At 39.6% G+C, this 26804-nt stretch overlaps 1 protein-coding gene across 6 annotated transcripts in view; it reads right to left on the bottom strand.

Annotated features, from left to right (window-relative positions):
* The window catches only part of gria3b (glutamate receptor, ionotropic, AMPA 3b), a 100350-nt gene that overhangs the window by 5989 nt on the left and 67557 nt on the right, over positions 1-26804 (bottom strand). For 3 of the 6 annotated variants that reach the window (XR_002920476.2, XM_024283317.2, XM_024283315.2), the window contains exons 5-14: positions 24427-24480; positions 23474-23635; positions 22631-22798; positions 22170-22274; positions 19984-20088; positions 17693-17899; positions 15234-15607; positions 14656-14854; positions 2784-3031; positions 1925-2039 (exon numbers count right to left, since the gene is read on the bottom strand). Coding sequence is in view for 5 of the 6 variants with exons in the window: in XM_024283317.2 (XP_024139085.1) it covers positions 1925-2039; positions 2784-3031; positions 14656-14854; positions 15234-15607; positions 17693-17899; positions 19984-20088; positions 22170-22274; positions 22631-22798; positions 23474-23635; positions 24427-24480 (1737 nt within the window). In the remaining variant the exon portion in view is untranslated. The remainder of the gene's footprint in view (positions 1-1924; positions 2040-2783; positions 3032-14655; positions 14855-15233; positions 15608-17692; positions 17900-19983; positions 20089-22169; positions 22275-22630; positions 22799-23473; positions 23636-24426; positions 24481-26804) is intronic. The other 3 variants (XM_024283316.2, XM_036213824.1, XM_024283314.2) reach the window with 1 other exon arrangement.

Genomic DNA, 26804 nt, shown 5'->3' with positions numbered 1-26804 from the left:
AAAATGTTGGAGCATGAGTTGGATAAATTGTGGCTCAAAAGGGTCATTCGTGTGTGTTCTTTTGCCACGTGCGGTATCACTTCAAGGGAACCTTATCTTCTAATTATGGCAGATTAGTGACAGATGACTGTATCCCAGCCCAACTGCATCACTGAGTTCCACAGTGTCAGGGAAATACATCCATCTAAAGCTGCCTGTAGCTGCATATTCTGTGACAAGTGTAATTTGCACTGAAAGATTAGTCCGTATCTATCTTCAAATTTGTTCAAGTTTGAAACCGAATTACAAAGGTAGCTCATCTCTGTGTGGAAGTAAAGCAAAATAGTGCATCGATGAATGAGTGACCTGACTTCTCCCTGGGAACAATGTCTCCCCAGGGGGATCTATTCAAAGCAAAATGCAGTGAAAGAAGATTACAACACTGAATATCCCACATAGCCAATCTGGAGAAACAGACTGTGAAGACCTGACCATTGTCTTGACTTGGTGAGACATTGATTAACAATGCAATTACCCTGCAACATGCTCTGCATCTGAAATTCAATCTAGTCACTGCAATGTGCTGGAGGGGCAGGAGAGGACTCAGTCTGTTTGTGAGTCAAGCAGCTGTGTGTGTGATTATGTGCAGCTTCTGATGTCTGTTAGAGCATGGACTTGCAAGCACGACTGGGCCAAGAGATTTTCAGTTTGGAACACAGAGCTCCGGGCGGCTTTATTCCTATTTCTTTTTTTTTTTCCCGCTGAATCCTGGGGAAACAAAACAAGCCAGGAACCCGACGGTTAGCAGGCAACATACCTGTGCATGCTAATAAATCTGTGGCAGAAAAGGAGTTTTTCCTAGGCTCTGAAAAGAAGGTGGGTTTTTAAAATAAAAAAAAAAAAAAACGGTTTCTATAAATTTAAATGTCTATATTTTTGCAGCTAAAAAATGGCATACTGCAAAATATAATTCCCATAGTGACTAGAGAAATCTCTAAACTACTTAAAATACATATATATATATTTCAAATTTAAGTCAACACCAAGGTTTTATTTTTACAAAAAAATAAAATAAAACAAGAATGGCACGGACTTGAAGCAAATAACTAGAATACCTGGACCTTAGTATCTGCCTGAAAGCAAGGTAATAATAACACTCACCAGCATTACAAACACACTGTGTGCACGGTATTGTGTGAAAGCATTACAGTGCGTCATGGCATGCAATCTGAGTGGGATTTCACACTAATGAAATATTCACCTTAAAGTGAACCGTGGAAAAGATGATAGCATCAAATGCTCAAAAGGTCACATTTTTAATTTGAAAGAACTGAGGAAGGAAAGTTGATGCTGTAGATTTAAACCCGGTGTGGTTTGTCAGGTCACTCATTTAAAGGAAAAGTTGAAAAGTTTGGTCCATTAATTAGAGTTCTCACGTCTGCCTGCGATGCTTAGTCCCCTCAAGACACCGCTGTTCCCCTTGCTTCCCTGCCGGCCTCAGCGGAGCAGCTTTTTTTGTTTTTTTTTTTCCTGTTCAATTACAGCAATATTTTTTTTTTTTGCAATGCAAATGACACATTTTCTACTTTAACTAAAAAAAGAAAAAAAAAAACTCAGATTCTGCCCTACATGTGCAAGGATGACTACATAAAATAAGTCCTTTAACATATGCAGGGCAGTCATTTTCTCCTTTAGATGTCAATACAGTCAGCAAAAAAATACTGCAAATTTCAAAGCGACTTTTCATGAATAATCAATTTTTCTGTTAGAAAAAGCAAGAGCTCCTCATTTTGACCTGAACTGTTCTGTGCAGTAAGCTTGATAATCAGCAGCAGCAGCAGCTTGTATGGCCCAGAACTACGTTTGGTGAAAGTTTGGTTCGTCTGAACAGCCTTGCCGATTACTCTGCACTATGGTACCCGATTGTGGTGACATCGAGGCTGACCTTGGAGTCACCTCCCCCGCTGCCGCACTCTCCCTTGTCGTACCACCATTTGTTTTTCAATTTGTCCAAGAGGCCTTGCTCATTCAGTTTTAAAACTGCCAGGTTAACAGCATTTCTTGAAACGATAAAACATAACTTGTAAGAAAATGCACAGGTCCGTGAGAAATCTAATGCAAAGTAGTAATTGCACGAAGCATCAAAGTAATGGTAGTGAGACTACCACTGTCAAAGGACGGGCTTATGACAGACTGCTACCTGTTTCTCGGAATTGTCTAGAAAAGGACAAATTGTTTTAGAATTTCAGGAATATTGAGAGGTAAGAAAAGGCTCATATAGATTAAAGACAGTGTTAAATCTTGGAAAAGGTGGCATGGAGGGTTACGTAGTTTAGAACTGAAGTGTGCGGGATGGGGACACTTGTCATTGAGAAGAAAAGTAACAACAACAAACATCATGCAATTAACATTCGTCACAAGTGACAGCGCAGCTTTTAAAGGCTAAATTGAAAAACCATTGAACTGTTAAATTAAAAGTGACAACACAACAGTCAGGTAGGACAGCACACGGGACAGAAGGAGAGATCGAAGGAGAGAGAAAATCAGCAGTAAGAAGGGAAAAAATGACATTTTTTTAAAGTTTTTTTTTAGCTCAGATTAGATTCCTCTCCTATAAAACAGAAGTTTTCAATACATGTCTGAAAAGCAATTATTTTTAGTTAAAAACACTGAAAGGGCATACTACCGTTACCTCTGCGTCCACACAAAAATAAGAAGAGGAGAAGAGAATGACAACAGGGGGACATCAGGGTAGGTGGAATACTATAACAACATAGGGGATATTGTTATATTATTCCACCCACCTTAATGCTGAGCCTTTGGGCGTCGCCACACCGTAGCCTTTCGAGTCCAGGTTCCCTCCGACCTTCATGGTGTCGCACGGCTTCCGCTGCTCTATGTACTCGTTCATGGTGGATTCCAGGAGAAAGGCGAACTTTCCCTTTGACTTTCGGACCCGCGCCACGCCATCAGGCGTGGTCTTAACAAACACAGAGGGTTCTGCGGATTTCATGTACGACCACATCTTCTCATAAACTGCTATTTTTGATCTCTGCAAAGAGGAAAAAAACAACAACAAAAAAGGGAATAGATTAGAGATCAGACAATCTTACCCACATGATGGATTTTGTGGGATTTCTGTGCTTAATGATGGCATTACTTAAACAAGCGTTGTGAAGTATTTCAAGACATCCAGGAAAGTGAGTGTTTGATATCTTTAAATACTTCTAGGAAACATGGCTTGACAGATTTCTGCATCATCATGAAGTACAGGAATTTACAAAATCCACCTCTTCTCTCCAGTGTTTGCAGACTCCTCGGAAAATGTAGGATCTGAAGTTTGCCGCCTGAATGGGGATCACACGACTCCCACACAGAGATGCAAATTGACTTTTCAGTAGAAAAACTGCCGTTTGGTGGCTGGTTATGCAGAAATATCCTCAATAATTCAGCTTTTGTGACAGAGAATCGATGGTAATCAACTTTTTATTTAAAAATCTTTATAAGACACGTGAAGATCCAGCCTGAGTGAGTAAGCTGCGCCCTGCTTCATAGCCCTAATTTAACTTGTAGACAGTATTCCAACCATTCATTTCCACAGCACGGTGAAGGATACATCTAGAGTGTGACTCAGATGGAGAAGGAGAAGTGAACAACAAGGCTGTCCGTGACAAAATGACAAAGACGAGCAATTCTCCATCGCCTGGGGTCAGTCTTAGCGAGACTTCAAAATCTGGGGGAGTTTGGTGCTATCTATAATAAGCATCAATTAAATTATTCAGAGCCGCTGGATTTATTTCAGCGTGTCACACATCATTGTGTAATCCTCGTCCGAGCATTGATGAGCCGTATTTCCTACTGTACGTGTCCTGGAGAATGAATCAAGCATACAGCTTTTCTGTTTTTCAGGAAAGTCTCCTCAAACCATAAATACTTCCAAAAACCAGGACTGCTTCTATTTAACACGTTTACCTCTCAAATCCACAAGTCATTAGTTCAGCAACACTCAGTTAATTATAAAGACGACTCAATTTACCAAAGAACTAAAGAGTATAAATGAGAGTTTGGAGCCCTTTAAACAAATCTTATAAATCTAAGGTTTAGAAGTTAAATCTTAGCTCTTAATTGGTCAGTAAAACTTATCGGCAATTTAAAGATTAGTTTAAACTTTGATGATTTATCCTATGATTGTAAAATTACTTTCCATGAAATTGCGTTTTTTATGTAGTTGCCACTGAAAATATCTAGATATAAAGTTTGAAATGTGTGAAACGTATAGAAGCAGAGCTACAAGGTTGTTCTGTTCATTAATGGTTTCCGAATCTTTATTTTTGCATACAAGACTTAGCTAAAAGTTAAAGATGACAGCTTTCAGCTAAATATGTCACGAATAAGATAAATATCCAACACACACTGTGACAATCTTGGCTAAAGTGCTCTATGAGTGCATTTAAAAAAAAAAGAACAGAAAAACTTGATGGTTTTTAACAGGTGAATGTTAAAAAAAATTGTTTCAAAGACCTTTATGGATTTACTTTGTTTTGCAAAGGTTTTGACATTTGAAGGTTTATAGGGAAAAAAGTATTTATCCAATCATTTTCTGAGTCAGATTATTTTTAAAATTCAACAAAACTGACATTTTTTTTTCAGAAAAAAAGTGCTAACATTATGAAAAGGCAAAAAAAAAAAAAAAACAACAACAACAACAAAAGTTTCTTCTCAATCTCTCATTTAGGCAATGACTTCAACCACTATGGAGGTGGGAGCTGACTTGTATTACAAATGAAGAAAAAGGGAGAAAAGTTGCTTATTTTCAAACTAATGTAACAAACATGTTAAAGTGTTTTATTTATTCTAAAGCCTCATGCATTAACTACATGCTAAAGTTTGAATTGTGCTTTCAGCCTAAAAACAATGGGAGAAAACACACTTTGAAGAGGGTTGTTAAATTAACTTTTCCATTGATCCCCTCTACAAATTATACTTAAATTATTTTTTTTAAATAAAAAAAAGACATTTTGTCAAAGGGAGCTGAAAAGTCCCAAAATTGCCAAACAAAGGGGGTTTTAACAATTGTGAATTTAAAGGAGACAAACAGCTTTCCTCATTCATTTGAATAGAAAAAAGAATTAAAAAAAGGTTAAACTGTTGAAAAAGACTATAAGTTGTTAATTAAATTACTGAAAAAAATCAATAAAGTTCACAATGAGCTGAACATTTTTGGATGTTTGAATGGCTAAAATTGGCAGCAGTATCCTTGAGAAATGAAATGTGTTATGAAAGATTGAGAAGAATAAGAAAGAAAAGTCAAAAGAAAAATAATAGAAACCAACAATATGTTGACTGTTTGTCCCAATCAAACTAATTAAGCAATAAATAAACTTTTTAGAGGAACTGACAGCCAAGTTGGAATAATGTAAAATGTATTCATCTTCATGTGGTTTATCTAAAGTTGAACCAGAGTTACATTTTAGCTGGTACTAGCAGTGATCATTGTAGAGACACATCGTCCGCCTCTTATCCTCCATTACTGAACGCCCCACAGTTGGGTTATTGGCATGCGGATTAGACATAGGTTTACTGCTCTATGACTGAACCTGGTCTTGGACCAGTGAGTTGCTGATTGCCAGTTCCTCGCAGCGAGCGCTTCTCTACAGCTCAGAGGGCCTGAACATTTACACAACAAGTTTAATTTCCAACACATTCTTATTAAAAAAAAAGGGAGACAATCTTATTAAAAGCACTTGGCTGATTTAACGTACTCAAGTGCAATCTGTTTGTTGCATAACGATGCATTAGGTAATGAGGGAGATTAGTACAAAACTGTACACAAATAATTTGATTTTTTCTGCTCTCATGAAAATCTGCTTTCTGTTAGAGTAACAGTCATTTTAATCACATTTAAACAGATAAGACGACCAACAGAAAGCTAAATTTTTACAGGTGGTTTGGCACACAGCCTCAACACTGAGCTGTGAGAAAGCCTCCTCAAAGCAAGAACATAGAATAGATGTGGGTATTGATTAGTGCTGAGACTGTGTGTTGCCTCTGTGCTTTATGAAGACAATTCATCAATATCAGTGAGGAGACAAACTGAGGCAAAAACCTAAATAAAAATATTCCAGTAGAGATGAGATCCCAGCAGAAAAACTTTCAGGATTAAAAAAAAAAAGAAAAAAACTTAAGGAGGTATGTTACAGACCTCTATTATTATCACTTCCATTCCCGTTCTATGGTGATCAATTGGAATCCAATTAGGAAGCAATGGCTGCACAAGTCCACAAACAATGAATAGATCATTTACAGAACAATTACAATCACAAATGCAGCTTTATGTATGAGCCTCTCCTCCACATTACCTAATCTCCCTCTTAACAAAAACCGTTGTGTTCTAAATGAGCTTCAAGCAAATTAGAAAAGAGTGTCTTCATTTCACCTTTCATTGGAGAAAGTAAAAAAAATATAAATAAATGGAGGCACGATTCTGTGCTGCAATCCCATTACCCTCCTCCTCCTCCAAATGTCTTTCAATTCATTCTGAAGCAATCATTATATTGCTGTCTGAAATAGCCAACCCTCCTACCTAAGCCACATGGTTACATCATTTGTGTAGGTGTTCAACCTGCAAATCTGCCTGAAACTATGGGTTTCCTGCTGTCTAACAATGGCCATGAGAAAAAAAAACTGTACTGTTTTTTAAACCTTGTGACATTGGGGAAAAAAATAAAAAGTAAAATAAAACAAGGATGCCTTAAGCAAACCAGGGTGAGGGGACATCTAAGGTGGCCCAGACTAAATCCTGGTTGTCATTTTCGCTCTTCTACTGTATCTCTGTAGAGAAATATCTGGCACTTTCAAATGTTTTCCCGTTGTGTTAAAGCTGCATTTGAATTTGAGTACATACTTTAGGGGGAAATAAAGAGCAATTTCACATTCAGAATAAAGGCTATTCACACAAAATGGTTACTTGTGACATCTACTTTTGAGTGGAATATTGTTCGATTTTTCCCTTAGAAAATAAAAGCTGTCAAACATTTACCCTACCCTTTGACACAATGTTATTGTTGCGATATTCAGATACTTTATGACAGATACTTTATGACAGGATTATTTTTCTACAGCCTCACATACAACAATAGATTTACACTTTAGTTTCTACCAAGCTATAGTCAATTTGAAGATAACACTATTCTTTGACCCTTTAGAACACCAGGCATCATTGGTGACGCTTAAACACAAATTCTTTAACATACTGTAACTTTTCAACCATTAACACGATCAGTTGATTCCAGAATCAACTGGAATTACGTTGATCGTGTTTACGGTTGAAAAGTACATAAACACTGGAGCTCCGGTGTTAAAGGGTTTAAGTGGACCAAATGTTTATTTGTACGGGTGACTGGGTGTTCTGTATGGAACCAAGGGATACAAAAATAAAAAGTTGGAGAAATACTCGCTCTGATTTTTTTAAATTGAGCAATCACATTTGTTTTGTAATGCTGGTGCACACAAACTATCAGGTACTGCAGTTGAGAGTTTGGACCGCCATGATCTACACCTGCTGGGATTCCATTTGCTATTTTGTCATATTGACTTGATATAATTGGATCCTTTGATCAGCACACTTCACAACATACAGAACGACTTTATGAATAATTTACATTATCTGTCCCAAACTCAACTGAAATTCATCTGTGCGTGCGCGGACTATAAAACAAGAGCCGAGTTTAATCATTTGTGCACATGAGTTGTAGAACTGTGAACACAATTGGAACGGAATTCAACCAACTTTTATGTTTCACTTCTTCTTGGCTCCTGCTGGACCCATTGACTGTAGAAATCACTGAACATCTCAACCCTTCCCCTCTTGTGCTCTCAATAGGAAGTACCGCTGGTTCCCATAGACTTCTATTGAGATATAGACAGTTATTTCTCAGTAATGGGTGCACGTTTCATGTGAATTAAAGTTTTTAATGTGGAAACCAGAAACGTGCATTGACACATGCTTTTCATTGGAATGGTCGCTAGAAGACACGTTGCAGAGAGCTATAGCCTAAGAGTGTGAACTTTGGTAAAACCCACACTGCAAATTTGAAGAAGTGGTTTTAAGAATAAAAAAAAGCTTTTTTATGGTACGTTATAGGTTTAGTATTATAAATAAGACACAATATCACCCCTAAAATAATGAATCAATTGGATTTATATTAACTTATTCACGATCTAAGTTACAATTCAATTTTGTAATGAAGTTATATTTTTTAATTTTAATTCCACTTGTTTGGGAATAAAACACTTTTTGGGATGGTGGTGTAAACTGAACAAAGATTGAACTTTCCATTAAAAAAAAGCATAAATTGTTCCATTAAAACTAACTTTAAGCAGTTTTTTCCTTAAGACATAGTTTTAATTTTGGCTGGGTATCAATTATAATTTCAAGAAACGATTTTATTCGATTCACAAGAGCCTGGAGTGATTCGATTCCGATTTTGTTTAATTCTTCAATTCAATTCAGTTTTGAGTTCACACATTAAGACATATTTGTTTAGAAATACATTAATAATTTACTATATGTTTTGAATACATTTATATTAATCCGAAACAGTTCACATACTGTAAAATGTATTAGTGAAATGATGAGATTGTTAATAGGACAAAGTGTTACATGGATTCTCAAAAGGACGAGTTCCAACAAAAATGTCTCCTAGAGGGCATATCAGTTTGGCCACTAGGTGGCGATCGTGCTAAAGCATTGAACCTTATTCCACAAGAAGAAGAAGGTATGAACAAAAAAATTCTGCTTTAGACTATAAATGGTTACGTTAAAAATATATTTCCTTAAGAGTTTGGAAAATTCATGCCTGTGAGTTTATAAAGATGTTTATTTAGTTAGCAATGTATGTTTAGGTCGACCGAGCGTTAGCATTAGCCGTCCTATGGTAAATTCCATTAAATGTTAGCATCAAGCTAGTGGACTTTAGCTGTATGTGGTAAATCGATTTATATTTTTATCGTTTTTATTAATTATTGATCTGTTAAGCTTAAATCTATTCAAATCGATTAATCGATTTTATCAACCCAGTCCTAGTTTTAATTGGCGTAGTGCTTTCTAAAGAAAGATCACTGACATTTTAATAAATCAATTTTTAAACCCCTAACCGTGAACATCCCCCTTTTTTCCAAGTTTCCTTTCCTCCCGTTAAAACTTGTTTGGAATAATTCTGCCATCAAACAACCAGCTGTTGAATATCATGTTCAACTAAGTTAAAGTGAAATATGAAAGCATGCTTAACCAGAAAATGTTTATTATTAACACCATACTGGACAAACTGAGTTCAGCAGTTTCCTTGTCATGGCAGCTTTGCCAAAAAGGGAAAAAAAGTAAAGTTAGGAGTAGATTATTTATTTATTTTTTTAATAAGAAAATGACCTGCAACCGTGTCATTGCAATGACTGAAATGAGGCGAGCGATTAAACTTTAGTGTCAAAGAGACTGAACTCCTCATTCTAAATAGCACTTATTCGGTATTGATCCTGAGTTACGCAGCATTTCCAGACCTCTGCCCACTGCCCTCTGAACCACAGCTTGTTTTTATTCTTCCTCCGGTGTCGCTCGGCTGCTTTCATTACAGCCTCTCCCGCTGTTTGTGCATTTAAAGGCCATCTGCACACTCTCCTGCACTGCATTTCATTTGACTTAACTTCCCTTCCATTTTGTTTGTAACATCACCTCTTTCCTCCAATATCCTGTCTGCCAGGACTACCTGTATCTCAAGTATGCAGAGATGAAAGTTGAGGCTCTGGGGATGTACTTTGTCATTGAAGTGCCACATGCTACGCTCTGAATACCAAATGCTCGTCTTTGATGCTTGTTGCTGGACTCCAGTAGCTCTTCTCCATCGCCTGCTGCTGCTGCTGCTCATCTTAAGTTCGACAAGGCCCTTGGAGGACGCCGCTTTCCCTCAGAGGTTACGCATATCTTGCGGTACACACTTTTGTCAGCCTTCTCTTTTATGCAAACAGGCTCTAATCTTTATAGTGGCCTCCTCTTTACTCAGCACTGTACCGAAACACAAAGTGACAAGAGCTCTGGGAGTTGTGCTACAATGTGATGCATATGATTGCAGGGCAACCGCAGGATTTATCAGGATTTATGAATCTCCTCGCTCTTCTTCATGCAACCCTGATGCAGGGTCGTGCTGCATAAAAAGCTACTTATTAAACATTGCGTTGGACCGTCCTGAAGTGACAGTGTGTGCCACAATAGCTGAGACGTGAAATTGATTTTCATGCTTAGTAAAATGTGTTGGTGTCTTCGCCCAAGCTGTTGTCCTCCCCTCAACTTCCCTCCACACCTGCACACCAGCTTTTTGGGGTGATGGAGAAGCTTCTGAAGGGAGCAGAAGAGCATGTTGTGGTCTGATTTCTATCAGCAATCATCGCTCTTTTATTGTTAGGCTGTTAAGTGATGTGCATGAAGGGGCAGCGGTGTCTTTGATGGGCTCACCCCTCTCTTTACGCATAATTAAGCAACCACATCAGCTCATTTTTCAGCTATTATTCTCACGCAGAATCTATTTCAGCGTAAATCTCAAAGTTTAAGCTGGTGACAGAATGAAACCTCATCAAAAGGAGTGAAAAAACCCGTACGACTCATTACTTTCTAATCATCCAAGACGCAAATATGTAACATTGAAAGATACAAGGCAGGAATGTGAGTGAAGATGCAAACCACAGGGGTGCAGTGGCGCGTGACATATTGAAGCGTCGAGGAACTCAACACTTAAATCCATCGTTCACCATCTCTCAGCCTGAAGACTTACAGGAGGAAGGTGTCCAAACAAGCAAGGTAGTCAAGGGAAGAAGAGCCAAGAGCTTGTAGAAAGAAACTGCCAAACGCCTCGAGCGATGAAGGCTTCTTCCGGGCACGTCAACAGGCTCCCACACCAGCTGTCCTAGTTAGTCGGAAGCATCAAAATCCAAGCTTTCTGAGGGATCTACTCTAACACTTTGAAAGTTCCTCCAGAGCTTCTCCACGTTCTCAAATGAAGACGCTCGCAGTGAGAGGGGGGAGTTGTCTATCTCGATGGTGAGCCAACCAGCTGAAGTGTCAGTTTCATAACCTCGCATAGGAAAATCCAAGAAAGGAAGTTCTCACAGGCAGATAACAAAATAATTGAACAGAAAATACCAAATTGAAAGGGTTGGATCTGTCGACATTATAAGTGGTATTCATGGCTCTTTGTGTTAATATTTGCACATGAAGGGAGACATTTTGACATTAGGGAGCGAGGAATAATAAAACAGGTGAAAGAATCAAAGATGAAAGGCCAGCAGTGTCAGCCGTGATGATACGTGTCAGGTTAGGAATACTAGATTAGATTCCAAATTTCCAGCTGGCTGTTGCCGTATGGGTCTAATTAAGCATGAATTTATTTTCTGAGCAACAGATCTGAAACAGAACTTGAACTTCTATAAATCAGCGTGTTTTTTTTTTTTTTCTTGTCAGCCCTCTACAGCTTTAATTAAAAGTCCCCTGGAATCGCAGTTCACACATGTCATTTCCTATTTGAAGACTTAGGCATGTAACTAGGCCACTCATTAAACGGAGTACAGGAAAACGCGTCTCCTCTACAACTTCTCAGATTGTTCAACCACCTAACAGACCTTCAGTTGCTCCACTGTCAGGCTGGAAACCCAATCAGCCAGTCAGTCAGTGACACACAAACTCGACTTTATATACAGCTGTGCAGCATTTCTGATGCAATAAAACAGCTTTGTGAGATACTCTTTATAGTATAAAGCGATGCTGTCACGCATGCAATGTTTCCTTGAATACAGAGTGTTCTTCTCACTGAACCCAACCGTTTAGAACCAGCTCCCGCGTGTGCACAGACTTGAAACAAAAGCATTTTAAATCAAACCCTGCTGACGCTATCTTGTCCTTCTTTGTCTGTAAAAACATGGATTTGATTCTGCGTTGTGCTGCTGCGAGCAAATCCACCCAGGGGTAACTCAAATAAAGTGCTCTCTTTGCCAAAAGGCTGCAGCTGTGAAACATATGAATTGTTTCTCTCCCGCTGATGAGTAATGAGGGTCTGTTAGATAAAAGACTGTCATATTGCCTTTTCATCATCACAGGCAAAGTGCTGTTTCATTAATTCGTTTTCAGTGTTGGACTGCTGTTGTGGCCACGAGCTAAGACATGGATCTCACAGCAGTGTGTGTTGACGGATTGGCGCGACTGTTTAACTCTTGCATTGTAAGCACACGGTTTCCTTTGGATACTGATAAAGTTTGCCTGGGATTATAATTCATTTTAAAATTAATTGCAGGGTCTTTTCAGACCTGTCAGTTTAAACGAGAGGATTACACCAAGTTGTCTTTCAGAAACTACTGTGTAATTATTCTTTGTGGCTTGACCCATTCGTTTGAGTCCTAAAAATGGAGATGCTTCGACATAAAATGCAACTATTCAGTATTCGTTATCACTAGACGATTCCTTTTAACAATGATTCAATTCATATCATAATCTGTGATTGACGATACGATTTATAATTAATATTGTTTCATTTTAAATGATCTGATTCACTGACTTCAAATGGATCAAGACATCAAATAAACCAGCATTAATGGGTAATCTTTTCACATTTGTATTTCATAACATTCATGATTTTATAATGGTTAAAATTTAATTTGATTAACAACTTGCCGATCAATCTGGTTGGATCAGAGGAATAAAAATCGATTCATCGTTACACCTCTAGTTATCACATTCCTTTAAATATGCAAACTTAGTATTTTATTCTGATCTCAACTTCACCATCAATCCGGGACGCTGTGATCGTCCATGCACTTCCTGCTAGAAATTTGAGATCACTATTGATAAACATCTTCTCCATTTCCAGGTAAGGCTGCCACAATCAGTCAATTAGTCAAGAATAATCAACTATTAAAATATGTCCTTTCTTTTTTTTTCTTTCTTTTTCTTTTTAAAAAAATGTCTCAAAACTACGGTTTTCAAAGGAGTTCCGCGTCTAAAGTAATGAGCTTTTACTGAAGACAGGACACAATTGGAAGATAAGACTACTGACGTCAGCACGATGCGACTTGTTCTTTTTGGTGGGCATGGGAGGGGCTGCTGCAGATAGGCAGGTTTTAGATGATAACTCTTAAATGCATGAACCGATCAAAATACCGCTTTGGGGTCCTTTATAGACAAGAATCAACAGTATAATGCACTTAAAAACCTCGAAAAGTAAAATTTTCATGGTATGGCCCCTTTAAAGCAACTGATGTTACATCCAGTATACTCATGATCCGATTAGTCAACTAATCAAAAAAAATTAATCGGCTAATAGTCGACTATTAAAATAATAATTTATGGTAGCCCTATTTCCAGGGCATGAAGACATGCTGTCTAAAATCAGACCCAACCCCTGGAATGCCTTTCCACCAGAGCCAGAAAAAATCAATACTCTAGACCTGATCTAAAATGCTGGTGCTCGCCTCATTTTTCATCAACCCGAAAGAGCACAGGTCACACCACACTTCCTGTGGCTGCCCGTATTGCATTAAGAGCACCGACATCGGCCCACAGTGTTCAATTTAACAGATCCTTGCTACCTGAGCACTCTCATCCAGGTCTACAACCCTTCCTACTTCCCGTGGTATGCCAATGAACAGTGTTGATGCCTGCACTGTGCAGCACTAGATCACTGTCTTCAGACTCTGTGATCTTACAACAACTCCGCATAATTAGCTGCACTCTTCATAATCAAAAAATGCTAAATGACTTCGCCAACCTCATCCATAGCTTAGAAAATACTATTTCATATTTATCACAGCTGAGTCATTTTCCACCACTTAGCATAAAAGGAAGTATGATGCTTGTTTTAAATTCATTTTTAAAAACCAAAGGGCTTGATAGCACAAAAAAAACGTTTAGTGTCAGATACAGGTAAGCATGAGCTGACATTGATTTTCGTGTGTCATATCCAACACACAAAAAGTGTCACTTCTATGTAAACGATCTTACATTTGTCGTCATCTTTTTTTTTTTTTTGAATCAAACAAATTATGAATGAATTGTGTGTTTCAATATAAAACCATGACCTTTCCTCACTGAATTAGATATGAAGCAATACACAATGCGCATCACTCGACATTAAGGTCAAGATGTCTACAGCAACCATCTTTTATTTATTTTTTTTATTCCCTTTTTGCATTTTACAAGTAAATCTTATAGTTTTAACATGGATGATAAATGTGTCAGTGCTACTGACTATGCTTTAAAACAAAAGCAATGAGGATTTGACTTCTTTTAAGGGTCAGTGACGTATTCACGTTCTCCTTGCCCAGCGTCTGCAGAGTCTAGAAGGGTATAGAACTCTGCTTTGTACCATAGTGAAGAGGAATTGTATAACAAAGGTGTGCACACGAAAAATAAACTGCAAAGAAAAAAAGCCCATCACTTTCAAGCCCTTCTTGATATTCTCACTGCCTAGCTTCAAGGTTACCGATCACAGTCATCCTGCATGCATTTGAGATTCTTTTAAAAGAGTTGTGCTTCTGTCGCAACATGCTTCACTGGAAGTGAAAATGTTAGACTTTGTCAAGGACGTTATGTGATTATTATAAGGAATTTTGACGTATCCTGAGTTTGATATCAATACTTACCCTAAAAAACTCTTTAGTAGAGCCTGAGTCCAGAGTGCCATATGCTATCTCTGTCTGCTTGGCCAGGTCTTCAGCGCTCTCTATAGGTGAGACCATTCTTTCCACTGTTAAGAAGGCGGCAAGGTTGGCTGTGTAGGAGGAAATGATGATGAGGGTGAAGAACCACCACACCCCTCCAACGATACGGCCCGACAGAGACCTGAGGGAGGGAGGTTGATGACAGGGAAATGTGGAACGTAAATACTCCGACATGTGGTGCCCATCAAGCCGCTAGCACTTTCTCGCTTACGCTCCACTCACGTCATCAGAACGTCCTTGTAAATCATTGAAAAAACATGGAACTGCATCAGCACTCAAAAAAAAAAAACACAATTCAACTGAAAGCAATGCAAGATGTTTTAAGGTTCTTGGTTGTAAGTCTGATTGACTCTAAAAGTATGCCTCCGTTTTTAGACTTGAATATATAACTGGCACAGTTAGTTACACATTCTGTAGAAAAACTGCAACAATGAACAGACAGAAGAGGACAAACAAGAAGATCTGCTTCTCACCCCAAGCATCTACTGGAGCTGACCCACCTGGGAGAGATGTCACAGCCCTGCTGCATGAAGGCGCCCAGAGAGAACCAGAGGGAATTGAAGATGCCAAAGTCATTTGGAGGATCAGGGGGAGTTTGAGGGTCTTTGGTCTCATCCTGTTCCTCGAGATTCCACTCATACGGACTGAACCGACTGACCAGGAACAGTACCACGCTCACACCAATATAGGCAAATACTATACACATCCAGATTTCATAGGCCAGCGGATCCAGGAAGGAGAAAACACCGGGCTTGGACTTTTGCGGCTTCTTTATCATAATGGAGATGCCCAAGCTCATAAAAGGCTTGGAAAAGTCTATCACCTCCTCTCGAACCAGAGTAATTGTGAGAGGCGCAACAGCTATATCTGCTCTCTGGAAACAGGGACATGCACAGCAAGCATTAGTCATGACCTGCATCAAGGTAACAAGTCATTTTATGTGTGACTGCAATCACACAGTTTACAGAAACTGGTTCTGTAAACTGGTTCTGTTCCTGGTTTTCAGGAACAAGTCACCAACTGCTGCCTTTGCGGTTAAAAACACAGAAAAAATGGACAACAGAGTTTTTGCAGAAAAGTCAAACAAAAACATTTTTCCTCTGAGACATTGTTGCATTTACAGCTAAAAGGGAAAAAAGTTTGCTGCAACACAATCAGAGAAACAGCTTGGAAGCAATCCGCCCAGAGAGAAGGGCTTTTGAGTCATGTTTGCACAAATGAGACACAGAGGGTAAGGAAAGTTCTCGTGAAATCCCGAGATTAGTTCTATGCATTTAAATATTTAGAAACTCTACTCCAAGTGTTTGTATTAAATAATCAGTGTGTGCTATTAATTAAAGACTTTAGTTCTGAATGTTAAGAAGCTAAGGTATAAAGAAATCAGCGAGTCCCAGCTGTGTACACTTCAACACATGATATCCAGCGTTCTGGATTTTCCAAACACCACTTAATATGGAATTGACTTTTTTTTCTTCCAAGCTGTTTCTCTTTATCTCTATACTTTGCTTTGCTACTTCAATCACATTATGCTATCAAAACACATCCGTGAAGGTGGTGCTGGCATTTTTAAAATCACAATGAATTTCTCTGTGAAAGCAGACAAAAACAATTAATCATGTTAGACAGATTTACTGCGGCTCCTGCACATGCTATTAATGAAATAATTTGGCTCTTCAAAGAAGCCGCTACACGAAAGGGAACACAAAGTACTGTTCCACTGTGCTGTGTTGTTTTTTTTTTTTTTTTTTTTTTTTTTCACGTCAAAGCTACGAAAACATTTAATTGGAGGAGCGAATGGCAGAAATTGTTTCCTACAAGGTCAGGGTAGGAGCAGCACAAATGGAGCCAATAAACACGGCTGTTTTCTTTATGCTGTCAACACATCAGCGTGATGGACTATAACCATTTAATCCTTGTGCCAGTGTAAGAAGCACTCAATCAATGAGGAAATCAGTGAAGGAAACTAAGCAATAAAGAGTACCCTCGGGCCTCACCTTTAAAAGACAAGAAAAATCAAATTAATTTAGTGGTCAAAAGGTCAAAATGTAGAAAACTATTAGTGCCAGCCCACCTGTGGTGAAATCACAGGGCTGGAAGGATTTCACAGATTGGACAGAAGTGCTGTTAACCTTCCATCGGCAGAGAGTAGACTTGTCCCATTTAGAAGATAATTCGGTGGCAATAGCACATCAAACCAAGCAATCTGCCAGGCTGATATTTGGGATATTGAACAAGGGATGGAGCCCCATCCTCATGCATTTGTATTTGGACACCTCTCACCTATTAAGGCATCGGAGAAGGCATCGGAGTAGGGGAGTGAGATCCTTTTGGAATGCCAAAGGGACTAGGAGAGCCCAAGTGCTCAGTCAGACGTAAAACAAGCATGACCCCCTTTCTCAAATGTGAGAGGTTCAACCTTTGTGCAGCCCGGCACATATGGATCTCGTTGTTTCAAACATCAGACCCTCATCTAGCTGTTGATTCTGAAGCCGATTTTCTCAGCTGTGAATGTGGCATATTCATCAAACGCATGAAACATTGAACATAATTACACAATCACTTCAAAGGCATACAATCTTTCATTCATCAAAGTGATTACAGTGTGTTTGCCATATGGAGTCATTGTTTTCGTGTACCTACCTCACTTTCAGCTATAAGAAAGAAAGAGGGAGAGCAGTCTAGGCTAAGCAAGGAGGATTCATTGCAATGAACAGCACTGAGAAATGATTTCATTTTCTCCGTCTCAAGATGACCACCAACTCCCCAACGCGTGAGGCTGCAAAAAGTGACAAACTCACTCACAGCTGAGCTTCTTTAGACAGCATCAGACTTTGAACCAGCTGACGAGTTCACAACGGGTTGGTGATAATCTTAAGACAGAAAAATGAGATCTCCTCTCATGTTGAAGTTCCTTGCAAACTGTCATGTAATCAGAGCAATCGGGACTCCCAGTACTCACCCCATAGACCAGTTCACCCACCATCCCGTTCCACGTCTTGGTCTCAGGGTCTCGGGCGCCGTACTTTCCATCCATTACTATAGACAGTTTGTACTTAATTCCAACATGTTTGGCAATCTCAGATGCTAAATCGACGCAGTAGCCTTCATATCTGTCATTCCCCTCCAGATGTATATAATTTTTCTTGTACATCACATAAGGAGCTTCCTGTTGATTCAAACACACGCTGGTTTATTCACTCCCATGCACTTACGCAGATCAAGTCATAAACAGAAATATACAAACATGCACACAAATATGTCCATGCACAAACACACACATATTGCCATGACTATGAAGACATAACATTCCTTTGATTAGTTTCCTAGACTTTCCATGCTGAAGCCTAAACCGCTAGTTCTGGAAATTTGTTCAATCTATTTTTTTTCTCATTATGGTGACAGATTCAGTATATTTATCTATATGTCTTTTTTTTGTTTTCTTCATTCAATTCATGCACAAACTTTAAAAAAACATTCAAAACAGTTGGTCTAATAAAATATTCTGTTGGAGGAAGTTGGGTTTTTCTTTAACAAATGCTGTCTATAAATGTTTCAGATGTAGTTCTTTCTGTCCCCAACAAGGAAGCTTTCCTAATGTTGCTGTAAACAGACATTAGTAATTCATCCTTGCAAACACACTCATGCAGTCATGCATGCACACATGATACCCCGTAAATGCACAGATATACAAGTAACAGAAGTGTGATCATGGGTCATACTGCTCTCAACACGCTGTGGCAGCCAGCAAACATCAAGCCTTTTATGTATCCGACCCATTTTGAGCCCAAGTGTATTTTGTGGCAGTAAAAGTTCCTGTTCTACTTTTACTGCGAGAAAACAAAACAAAAAAACAGTATTTGTTTCTTTAGGAGGAAATATCAGGTCGCAGTGCCACAATAAGGCTCAGTATTATTGGTTGTGGGCGAGCTCAGAAGTGGGTGAGGATGGGGTGGGGGTGAATTGTACAAGTAAATGCCAGTGACAAGGTGGGGGGGGATCAGAGAGTGCCTTGAGTACGGCAAGCAAATTGCACCAGTGCACCAGTCAATGCTGTTTTATTAAATAAAACCAATAAAATCATTAGAAAAAAAGGAAAACTTTTACCCAAAGAAGCCTGCAACATGTTTGGAACAGAAGAGCAGGAGCATGCTAATGTTCCTCTCTTTCCCAAATGCTGATGCAGCTCGGTTTCCTCTAACTGTGCACATCATCATTATTATTAAACAATAGGAGCGCTCAGTAGTGCAGGCATCATCATTACAGCCACACACAATTATAAGAGTGCAAGTAAAAGAGTAATGCTCTGTTTGTTCTGAGCTGAATGTATCTCCTCACCTCGGACCTTTTGAGTATTTCCCTCCAGTTAAGGCATGTTTACTGTAGTTCTTATCAAGAGGTATTAAATGTTTCTCCAGTTTCCATTGAGAGATGACTGCTTTCTATCTCTGAGTACAAACAAAATCTCACTGTGGATGCATTCATTCCACTGGTACTCATTGGCTCTCAGACACTTGTTTTTATCTTTTTCAAAGCGTCTGTTTGCAGAGATTGGGCTATTGCATGGTAACATTATTGAGCTATTACTCAGCCACTTAATACGTTTCAAAGCAGTTTGGAGGGCCTAAAACATCGACTTGGGCGAATAAATAAAGCAAATCTAAAACATTGTGTTTGTTTATCACAATTTGGCTTAAGAAGATGCAGTGAAAACAATCTCCTTTCACGACTCTGGAGGAAAATATGTATACTTCAACACAGAACACTTAAAGTGCCAATATTAAAGAAGCCATAACAAAGAAAACAAAAAACACTCTCTCATACCCCTCCTCAATTGTTTATTAGCTTTGTCTAACTTTACCACTATTGCAGTTCAATTTCTGCTTCCGCCAATCTGTCCAGAATGTCATTGAACATTTACTTGATGAGGACAGACACGTCTACTTACGTATGTGTTTGTATGCTTTTTGTTACTGATGGAGTCAACCACTTAGACCATTTATTGTGATGTCACTGCTACGACAGGCCACTGAAGTATGGAAAATCAAAATGCTTTGACACCCACACGGATACAGTTGAAACACTCCCCCGGTGTCGGGCCGACTGTTTCAACGTGCAGTGAGTGGATGGAAAGCAACACAAGAAAGATGTGGTTCTACCCGCCCAGGACAGAATGTATCACTCTTTGGCATCAACACCATGACCTTGAGTGGCAGAATAGGTGACACATTTAAAACTGCGCGGAAAGTGTACCATAATAGTAGTGACCACAATGGTTCGGTTTTCCACTGAGGAGTCGTTGGAGACCTGCGGATCCATAATATTTACAAATCGGGTGTATTCATTCCAGTACCCAATCTGCAGAGGAAAAAACAACGGTAAGTGATGGATTTCTGCAAACTTACAAGACAAAAATAAACATGTAGATTAGAAAGAATTCGAGTATATTAGCTGATTTACAAATATCCAACTAACTTTACATTCGTTTGCTAAAACTGCCACTGTAGTGTTCATTTTTTATGACTTATATTTAGGCCTGAAAAGTGCAAACACAGCTAATAATTAACTATAGCATTCCACTGCTTTTTTCTGAATTGTACTCTGGTGCACAGATGCCTTAATGGAACTACTGTCAAGTGTTTGTTTGGCCAACTGAAATAATAGCTGTTCTGGCTCATGATGAAACATGTTGCATGTGTCGTTGCATACATTCGAACCGTTTCTGGCTGACAGTTTCTCTCGTCACATCTGGTCTGCAGATCTTTTTTTTTTTTTTTCTTTTCTCAGATCTTTCAGTGATTGGGGCAAACAGGTGCACAACACCAAAGAAGGTGTGAGAAAAGTTTTCAAAGTTGACCTCACTACTGTGGCTACAGCTGCGAAAAGTATTTCAAGCGTTTGCCGGAATGGGAGAAACTTTTGAGTGTTTGTTTCCAGCTCTTATCCGACAGAGATGTGCGACAGGAATGCTCGATCCGGTGTCATAGTGCACTGCACCAGACGACGTCCTGATCTCACCCAGAGCTTCTGGGACAGATATCAGCGCATACATCACTCGTGATAGTCACAGCTAAGAACCCTCATACTCCGGCTGTCACTGAGGTGACTGAGGCTGCAGGTCCTGACAAAGTGCTGCCCGTCTTGTCTCATCATCCCTTGCTTCTTCCTCACTCTCTCTTCCCCTGACCTCCTTTCCCCCCACACTCGCCATCCATCTCCCAACTCTTTCCTCTATTCAGCCGAGAGCTAAGCAATGCTAATTGAAGTGGGGGCTTTAGATGCCAGCGAGGCTGGCAGCATAATCACACATCAAATCAAACTGAGCCCACACTTATCCAGCAAAGACGAAATTCACAGCCGTCATTTGGAACTCTGCGAGGTCTGAAATAAAACTAGAGGTCATCGTGCGGTACTGGTTAGTAAATGTTTCACAGAGAAAAACTTCTAATTTAAAGAGGAATTCTCTGAAACCCCAGGTAACTAGAATGATAATTATAGTGTGATTTAAGCCTAAATCATACCTGTCTATTCCAAAAAAGATCTGTATATATTATTTGACGATTTCAGTAATCAGTGCGTCATTTGAGAGCGTCGTTATGCTTGGTTTCACCTCATATTCTCACCAGAGGAATAGAAAGATGTCAGATTTAAACTGAACTGTTCTCTAATCCCAACCTTAAGACACACACTAATATGCAAACTGCTATGTTTTGCTGTTTTTTACACAGTTGTAGCCCTTTAATCATTGTTGCAGCATTCATTAGGCTCCAGATAAATTATTTAAGTTACTTACTGACCGATTGTATTAACCTGTAAGGATTTTAAAGGGGCCATACCTTAAAAAAACTACTTTTTGAGCTTTTAAGTGTATTATACTGTTCATTCCTCACTATAAACAACCCCAAAGCGGTATTTTGCGGTATTTGGATGTTTATTTTCGGGAGAGAAACAAAGACACACTGCCGGCTCTTTAGGATGACGTCATGAAATGGGTTGCAGTCACGCAGCGGCAGGTGGAGCCTCACGAATCGAGTCGTTTTACTTCCGGGTTGGAAAAAACTGACGAAAATAACCAATATTTCATAAATAATTAGATTTTTAGTGTGCCAAAGGTAATATGTGATCATCATGGTATGGACCCTTTAATGCAAATAAGGGTAGAGGAACCTAGTAAACTTTTTAAATGTTTTAATAACTGTTGTATGAGTTTTAGTATTTTGACTATTTTTTTCAGTCATAGCTGTTTTCATCTATTTCCTTGAATTAAATTTTAAAATGTTTGAATTAATACTTACTACATGCAGTTTTTGAGTGTAAACAATCCAGTGACCTAATTTTTCATACATAAATTTTGACCTTAAATAACAATCAGCAATCAGGTGTCAGTTTGGGCTCAGTCCACGAGCCGCTTGCAGCACAGGAGCTGGTAGAGGTCTTACCTTCCTCGGCCCTCCTGTTTTCATCTCATAAACATCTATGGTGTAATTGATCCTGCGGCCATAGTTGTCAAACTGGATGTTCCCAGTCATGCCCTGCACTTGGACCTGACAGACAGACACACAGACGGTGGAATGTGGAACAGCCTTCGTGGTGCATACATAGCAGTGTTCACATCCATGGGCTTACTGGAGAGCACTCAGTCTGCTAATCAAATGATGAACTGGATAGACTTTAATAAAAGATGTAGTTTTATGCTAATGAGGGCCTGGATTTGAGCGAGCTCTGTGCAGAGATATCTGGAGGCATGAAGTGGAGAGCCGCTCTGCACCCACTCCCCTTCTCTCTGTCACTTTCCATCTTTATCACACTCACTTGCTATCTCAGCTTCACTTCTCCCAGCCTTTTCTTTAGGCGGCTGGTCCCCCGCCCTCCCTCCACAGTCCCTCCAACTCCCCCTTACTGTTTTAAGAGCTCTCTCGATGTCGATGCCTTGGCTCCAAGGTACGGCGGGGTTTGCCAGACAATCTCCCGCGCTGCCGCGTCGAGAAACGTCCACGCGCTGGCGGCGCAGGTACCTGAAGGCTTCCGCTATCACCAGGATGGCATCGTGGGTCAGAGCGGAGGTGTACTGTGTACAAAGAGAACAGCAGAGAATGCAGCTGAATAGACTGACAGACAAAACACATTGTGAGGGGTGTGAAAGAAATAGAAGCTGCATTCAGGATAATCAAAAGCATTTTCCAAGTTGTTGTACCTCCTGCGTGAGCAGGTCAGGTCAGTGCAGCTAACCTGGATGCAAACTTTGCTTATCAAGGAATAACGTTTTAAACAGTTTTGTCTAGAAAAGCTAGGGCTTGTCTACAGGTCAGGACCTGCTCTGTACATGATTTTATGCAGCACCGAAGAGTAAACTGAATTAAAAAGGGATTTTATCTTCCCTACACTTCCCTTTCCAACTTTTCTTGACCTCTTTGGCACGGAGGGCTGAACCACTTGTTTGTTGACCAGCGCACCATGCCAAAATCTAATTAAACGGCATTCAAAATCCATTTCTTCCCTGATCATTGTTAAATTAGATGTAAATTGAAGCCGCTGTATAACCTTGACTCGCACCGCCTATCAATATATCGATCGCTCAGAGAGATGCAAAGCAAAGACGACGGTGGAAGGAAGGCGTTTGGAGGACGAGAGAATGACAAAGGCAAACGAGATGAGAGGAGAAGGGCCGATTGATAGGACTTCAGAGGGGGGGCCGTTCGCTGTACTCTGCATGCAAAGTGTAAGACCCTCCAAAGCCCAGTACCTTCAGAGGAGCATTTCGGGCTTCTGGGAACTCTCTTTCATCTAGCCGCTCCCAGCGCTGCATGAATTGCTGCACGATCGGGTTCTCGGGGTTGACGATCTGAAACCCTGAAATGTTGGCTCCACCGGCAAAAACTTTGTCCAGGCTCACGTTGGAAAACCCCTGGAATTAGACAAAAGGGAAAACAGGGATGAGACGCGTGCTTTTCTTGTTTTCACAAACACCTTAGGCAAAGAGCCATTTCATCTCAATACATAAAAGAACCGCGCGAGGAGAATTTTCAAACAATCCTGCTTTTTTCTTTTTTTTTTTTTTGTCAAAAGGCTTTGTGTATTTACAAGAACACTTGCATACTGTAACCCCAAATTAAGTTTTGTTGCATCATATGACAAAACACTGGCCTACTTTTACAATCAAAGCTTTGCCTTTTTAACTAACGTAAAGTTTCAAACACATTCCAGAAACATATATTTCTCCCTTTCACCCTACAGCCACTCAACTTTTTTACTTTTTTCTTTTTTTATGGTCAAATTACTATTTTTTTTTTCCCGAGTTGGAGCTTTGTGTCATGTTGTCTCTGACTGCGGCATAATCACATCTTCTAAATCCAGAGTAACGCCAGCACAAGATCAGTGACAGAGAGCAGGGCCAGACTTTGATTAAAAACTCATGCTAATATCGGAGCTAAATGAGCATATCCATCCACGGGATGTGGGAAAAGATGGCTGCCCTTAAAAGATATCAGAAAAAAAGTGAATATTTTTTAATCTATTCCCTGGGAGTGAAATGTATTAATTTAAGGAAGAGAGAAGTGCAAAACGATTGGAGTTTTTTTCTTATACTTGAGGATTTATTGAGTGTTTATTCCATCTCATCCACACACTGTGCAAGCATGTGTTCCACAAAAGGCAGGTTCCACAGCATCTCAGGGGAACAGGAGAGCTATTACTCACCAAATTGGCCAGAATGTAGTGGTAACCACGACTGTTCTTTCCCAGGGTCACAACCTACAAGAGGAAGACATCAATACAGTAAACCACCCATGAGATGAGAGCTAAGAGGCGGGGATGACATCAGTGGCTGCAACAGTGACAACCTTTAAGTTTTTCTCAAAGTCACAGAAGAGGTTTCCATTAAAAAGCAAATGATACAAAAGGAGAGAAAATCATTGTGATGGCAGCGTTCTCTGCCACACCCACAACAAAATGGTGGTAACCTCAATACACTGCACACTTCATTTTATTTCATATATTTGATACATTTAAAATTCATTTGTAAATAAACACAAACATTTCTTTGAGTTAAAATATATATTTATTTCATGTTTATTTGTAGAAACATATATTTTGATTTCATCATCTTGGGTTGTTTGATTAATTTCACCTGTTTTGAGTTGCCAGTGCCGTGTATGCTGGTTGCTGCGGGTGTGGCTGGGGTTCTGCTCCTGGAGCTGTGCTGTTGGGCCAAAGGAGGAAATGCAGCCATCACAGCCTTTAAATGCTGTAGCAGGGCAATTGGCAGGCGCCACCTCCAGAAGTCTCCAGGGGGGATACATGGACTAATTTACAGTTTATTTACTTTGATTCTGTACAGTTGCTGTTAATTTGTTAATCATTTTTGTATACTTTTCTTTTGCTTGCTTTTTCTTCTGAAAGACCAGTATTTTTGTGTTTAGTATTTTGTGTTGTCTTTGTTAAATGTTTAGTTCCCCCGTGTTTGCCAAGTGGTTTGATCGCCCACTATATATGTTCCCCTGTTGTGTCTTAGATTAGGTCAGTTCATTTCTGTTACTTGGTCTGTTCAGTTGTTTAAAGTTAAGTTCAAGTTTATTGCCTGAGTTAATTCTGTTTTGTTGACCTCTTTTAAGGGCCCAGTTTGTAAATTAACTACTTTTTTTGAGAAAATTAAACTTTTCATTTTTGGATGAATCTTCTGTTGTCCTCATTGGCCGCTCGATCCCTCACAATCATGTTGAATGAAGAAAAAAAGACATTTGCAGTGAGATAGTAAGGGGTAAATCTGTCGATGCTTTGACAGTATTGCACCTTTGGATTTGAACAGCATGTTTCAACCCACACAGACTGAAAATAGCGAGTAGCGTTCTAAGCTATTTCACCACACTGCTACAAACCATATGGCTCCTTTTATATCCTCTATTTTTGTTGTGATACCAAAGGAAGTTAAACAGCTCGCATTCTTACTGCGCACGACATAGTGGACAGTGTTTTTGACCAAACCCTTGTGAGGTCTGTTATTTTTCGACATGGAATGGACTTCTGAGCGTCTGCCACGCCGAAAACCTGTCAACCATGTCTCGGTTTTCATCTGCACTCTACAAACACAGAAACACCAGTTTACACCAAAATCAGCGTGTTTGCACATGTTCTGGCCTTGGCTCCGGCACAAAAACAAGCCGTCAGTTTATCTTCTGTGTGCGTGGTGGACTGGCGGCACTGAATATTTGTGACCGTGGATGGTTTGCAGCATTCCTCCTGTGTTGAAGAGTCATGAAAAGCATGTATTTTCACGTCTCAGGTTACAAATATTTTTAAAGAGAAATTTCAGTTTTGCTCATTTATGCAACAATTTTGATTTAGAGTTGCTATTTTGAATCCATCTGAGTGCATTTCCATGCAACCAGAGACAAAATAAACCTTCAGTTTCTGCTTTTTGACGTGGAAACAAAGACACAATGAGCCGATCTGAGTAAATTGAATGAGTAAGAGAGAGAAAGTAACAAAAAAAATAACATTTACTGAAGTGATATCAGGTTAAGTTGCTGGATTTGGAGCTCTGTTGCATTTTCTTGGACAAACTCTACAGCTTTGCATTCTCTCACAAGTGCTAACCTTGACTCTGGCTATAAGCCTCCTCACAACTGCCCTGGAGCTGGCCAGAGGAGAACCTCACCACCTGCTTGCAGCCTGCAGCGCACAGCAAAGCTGGCAAGGCAATAGGCAGCAGCCCAGGGATGGAGCACAGCAAGCCACGGGGACACGGAGATGCACGGAACCTTCCGCCAGAACACACAAACCTTTCCTCTCCAGCTCTATTATTAACCAGAACGCATTAAGCATGTTTTAAAATCCAGTTCTCATGGTAGGAGCATGGGTTTATGAAAGATATTTACACAGGAGAACTTTCTTAAAAACAGTCTTGCCTTTAAATCACAAAAATATGCAAATTGTTTCCACCCTATTTTTTATGAGAAGGCAGGAAATCAATGTATTTTGCCTGATATCGAAAGGAAAAATTTCTAGACATGAAAGTAGAGATAAAAAGTGGAGCTGTCCCTTCAGTGCACTATAGTGTAATACCATGAATGGCCACT

The sequence above is a fragment of the Oryzias melastigma genome, linkage group LG10 (genome assembly GCF_002922805.2).
Source record: "Oryzias melastigma strain HK-1 linkage group LG10, ASM292280v2, whole genome shotgun sequence".
Lineage (NCBI taxonomy): Eukaryota > Metazoa > Chordata > Actinopteri > Beloniformes > Adrianichthyidae > Oryzias > Oryzias melastigma.
Note: the sequence above shows the minus strand (reverse complement) of the source record. Positions and strands in the feature narration are given on the sequence as shown.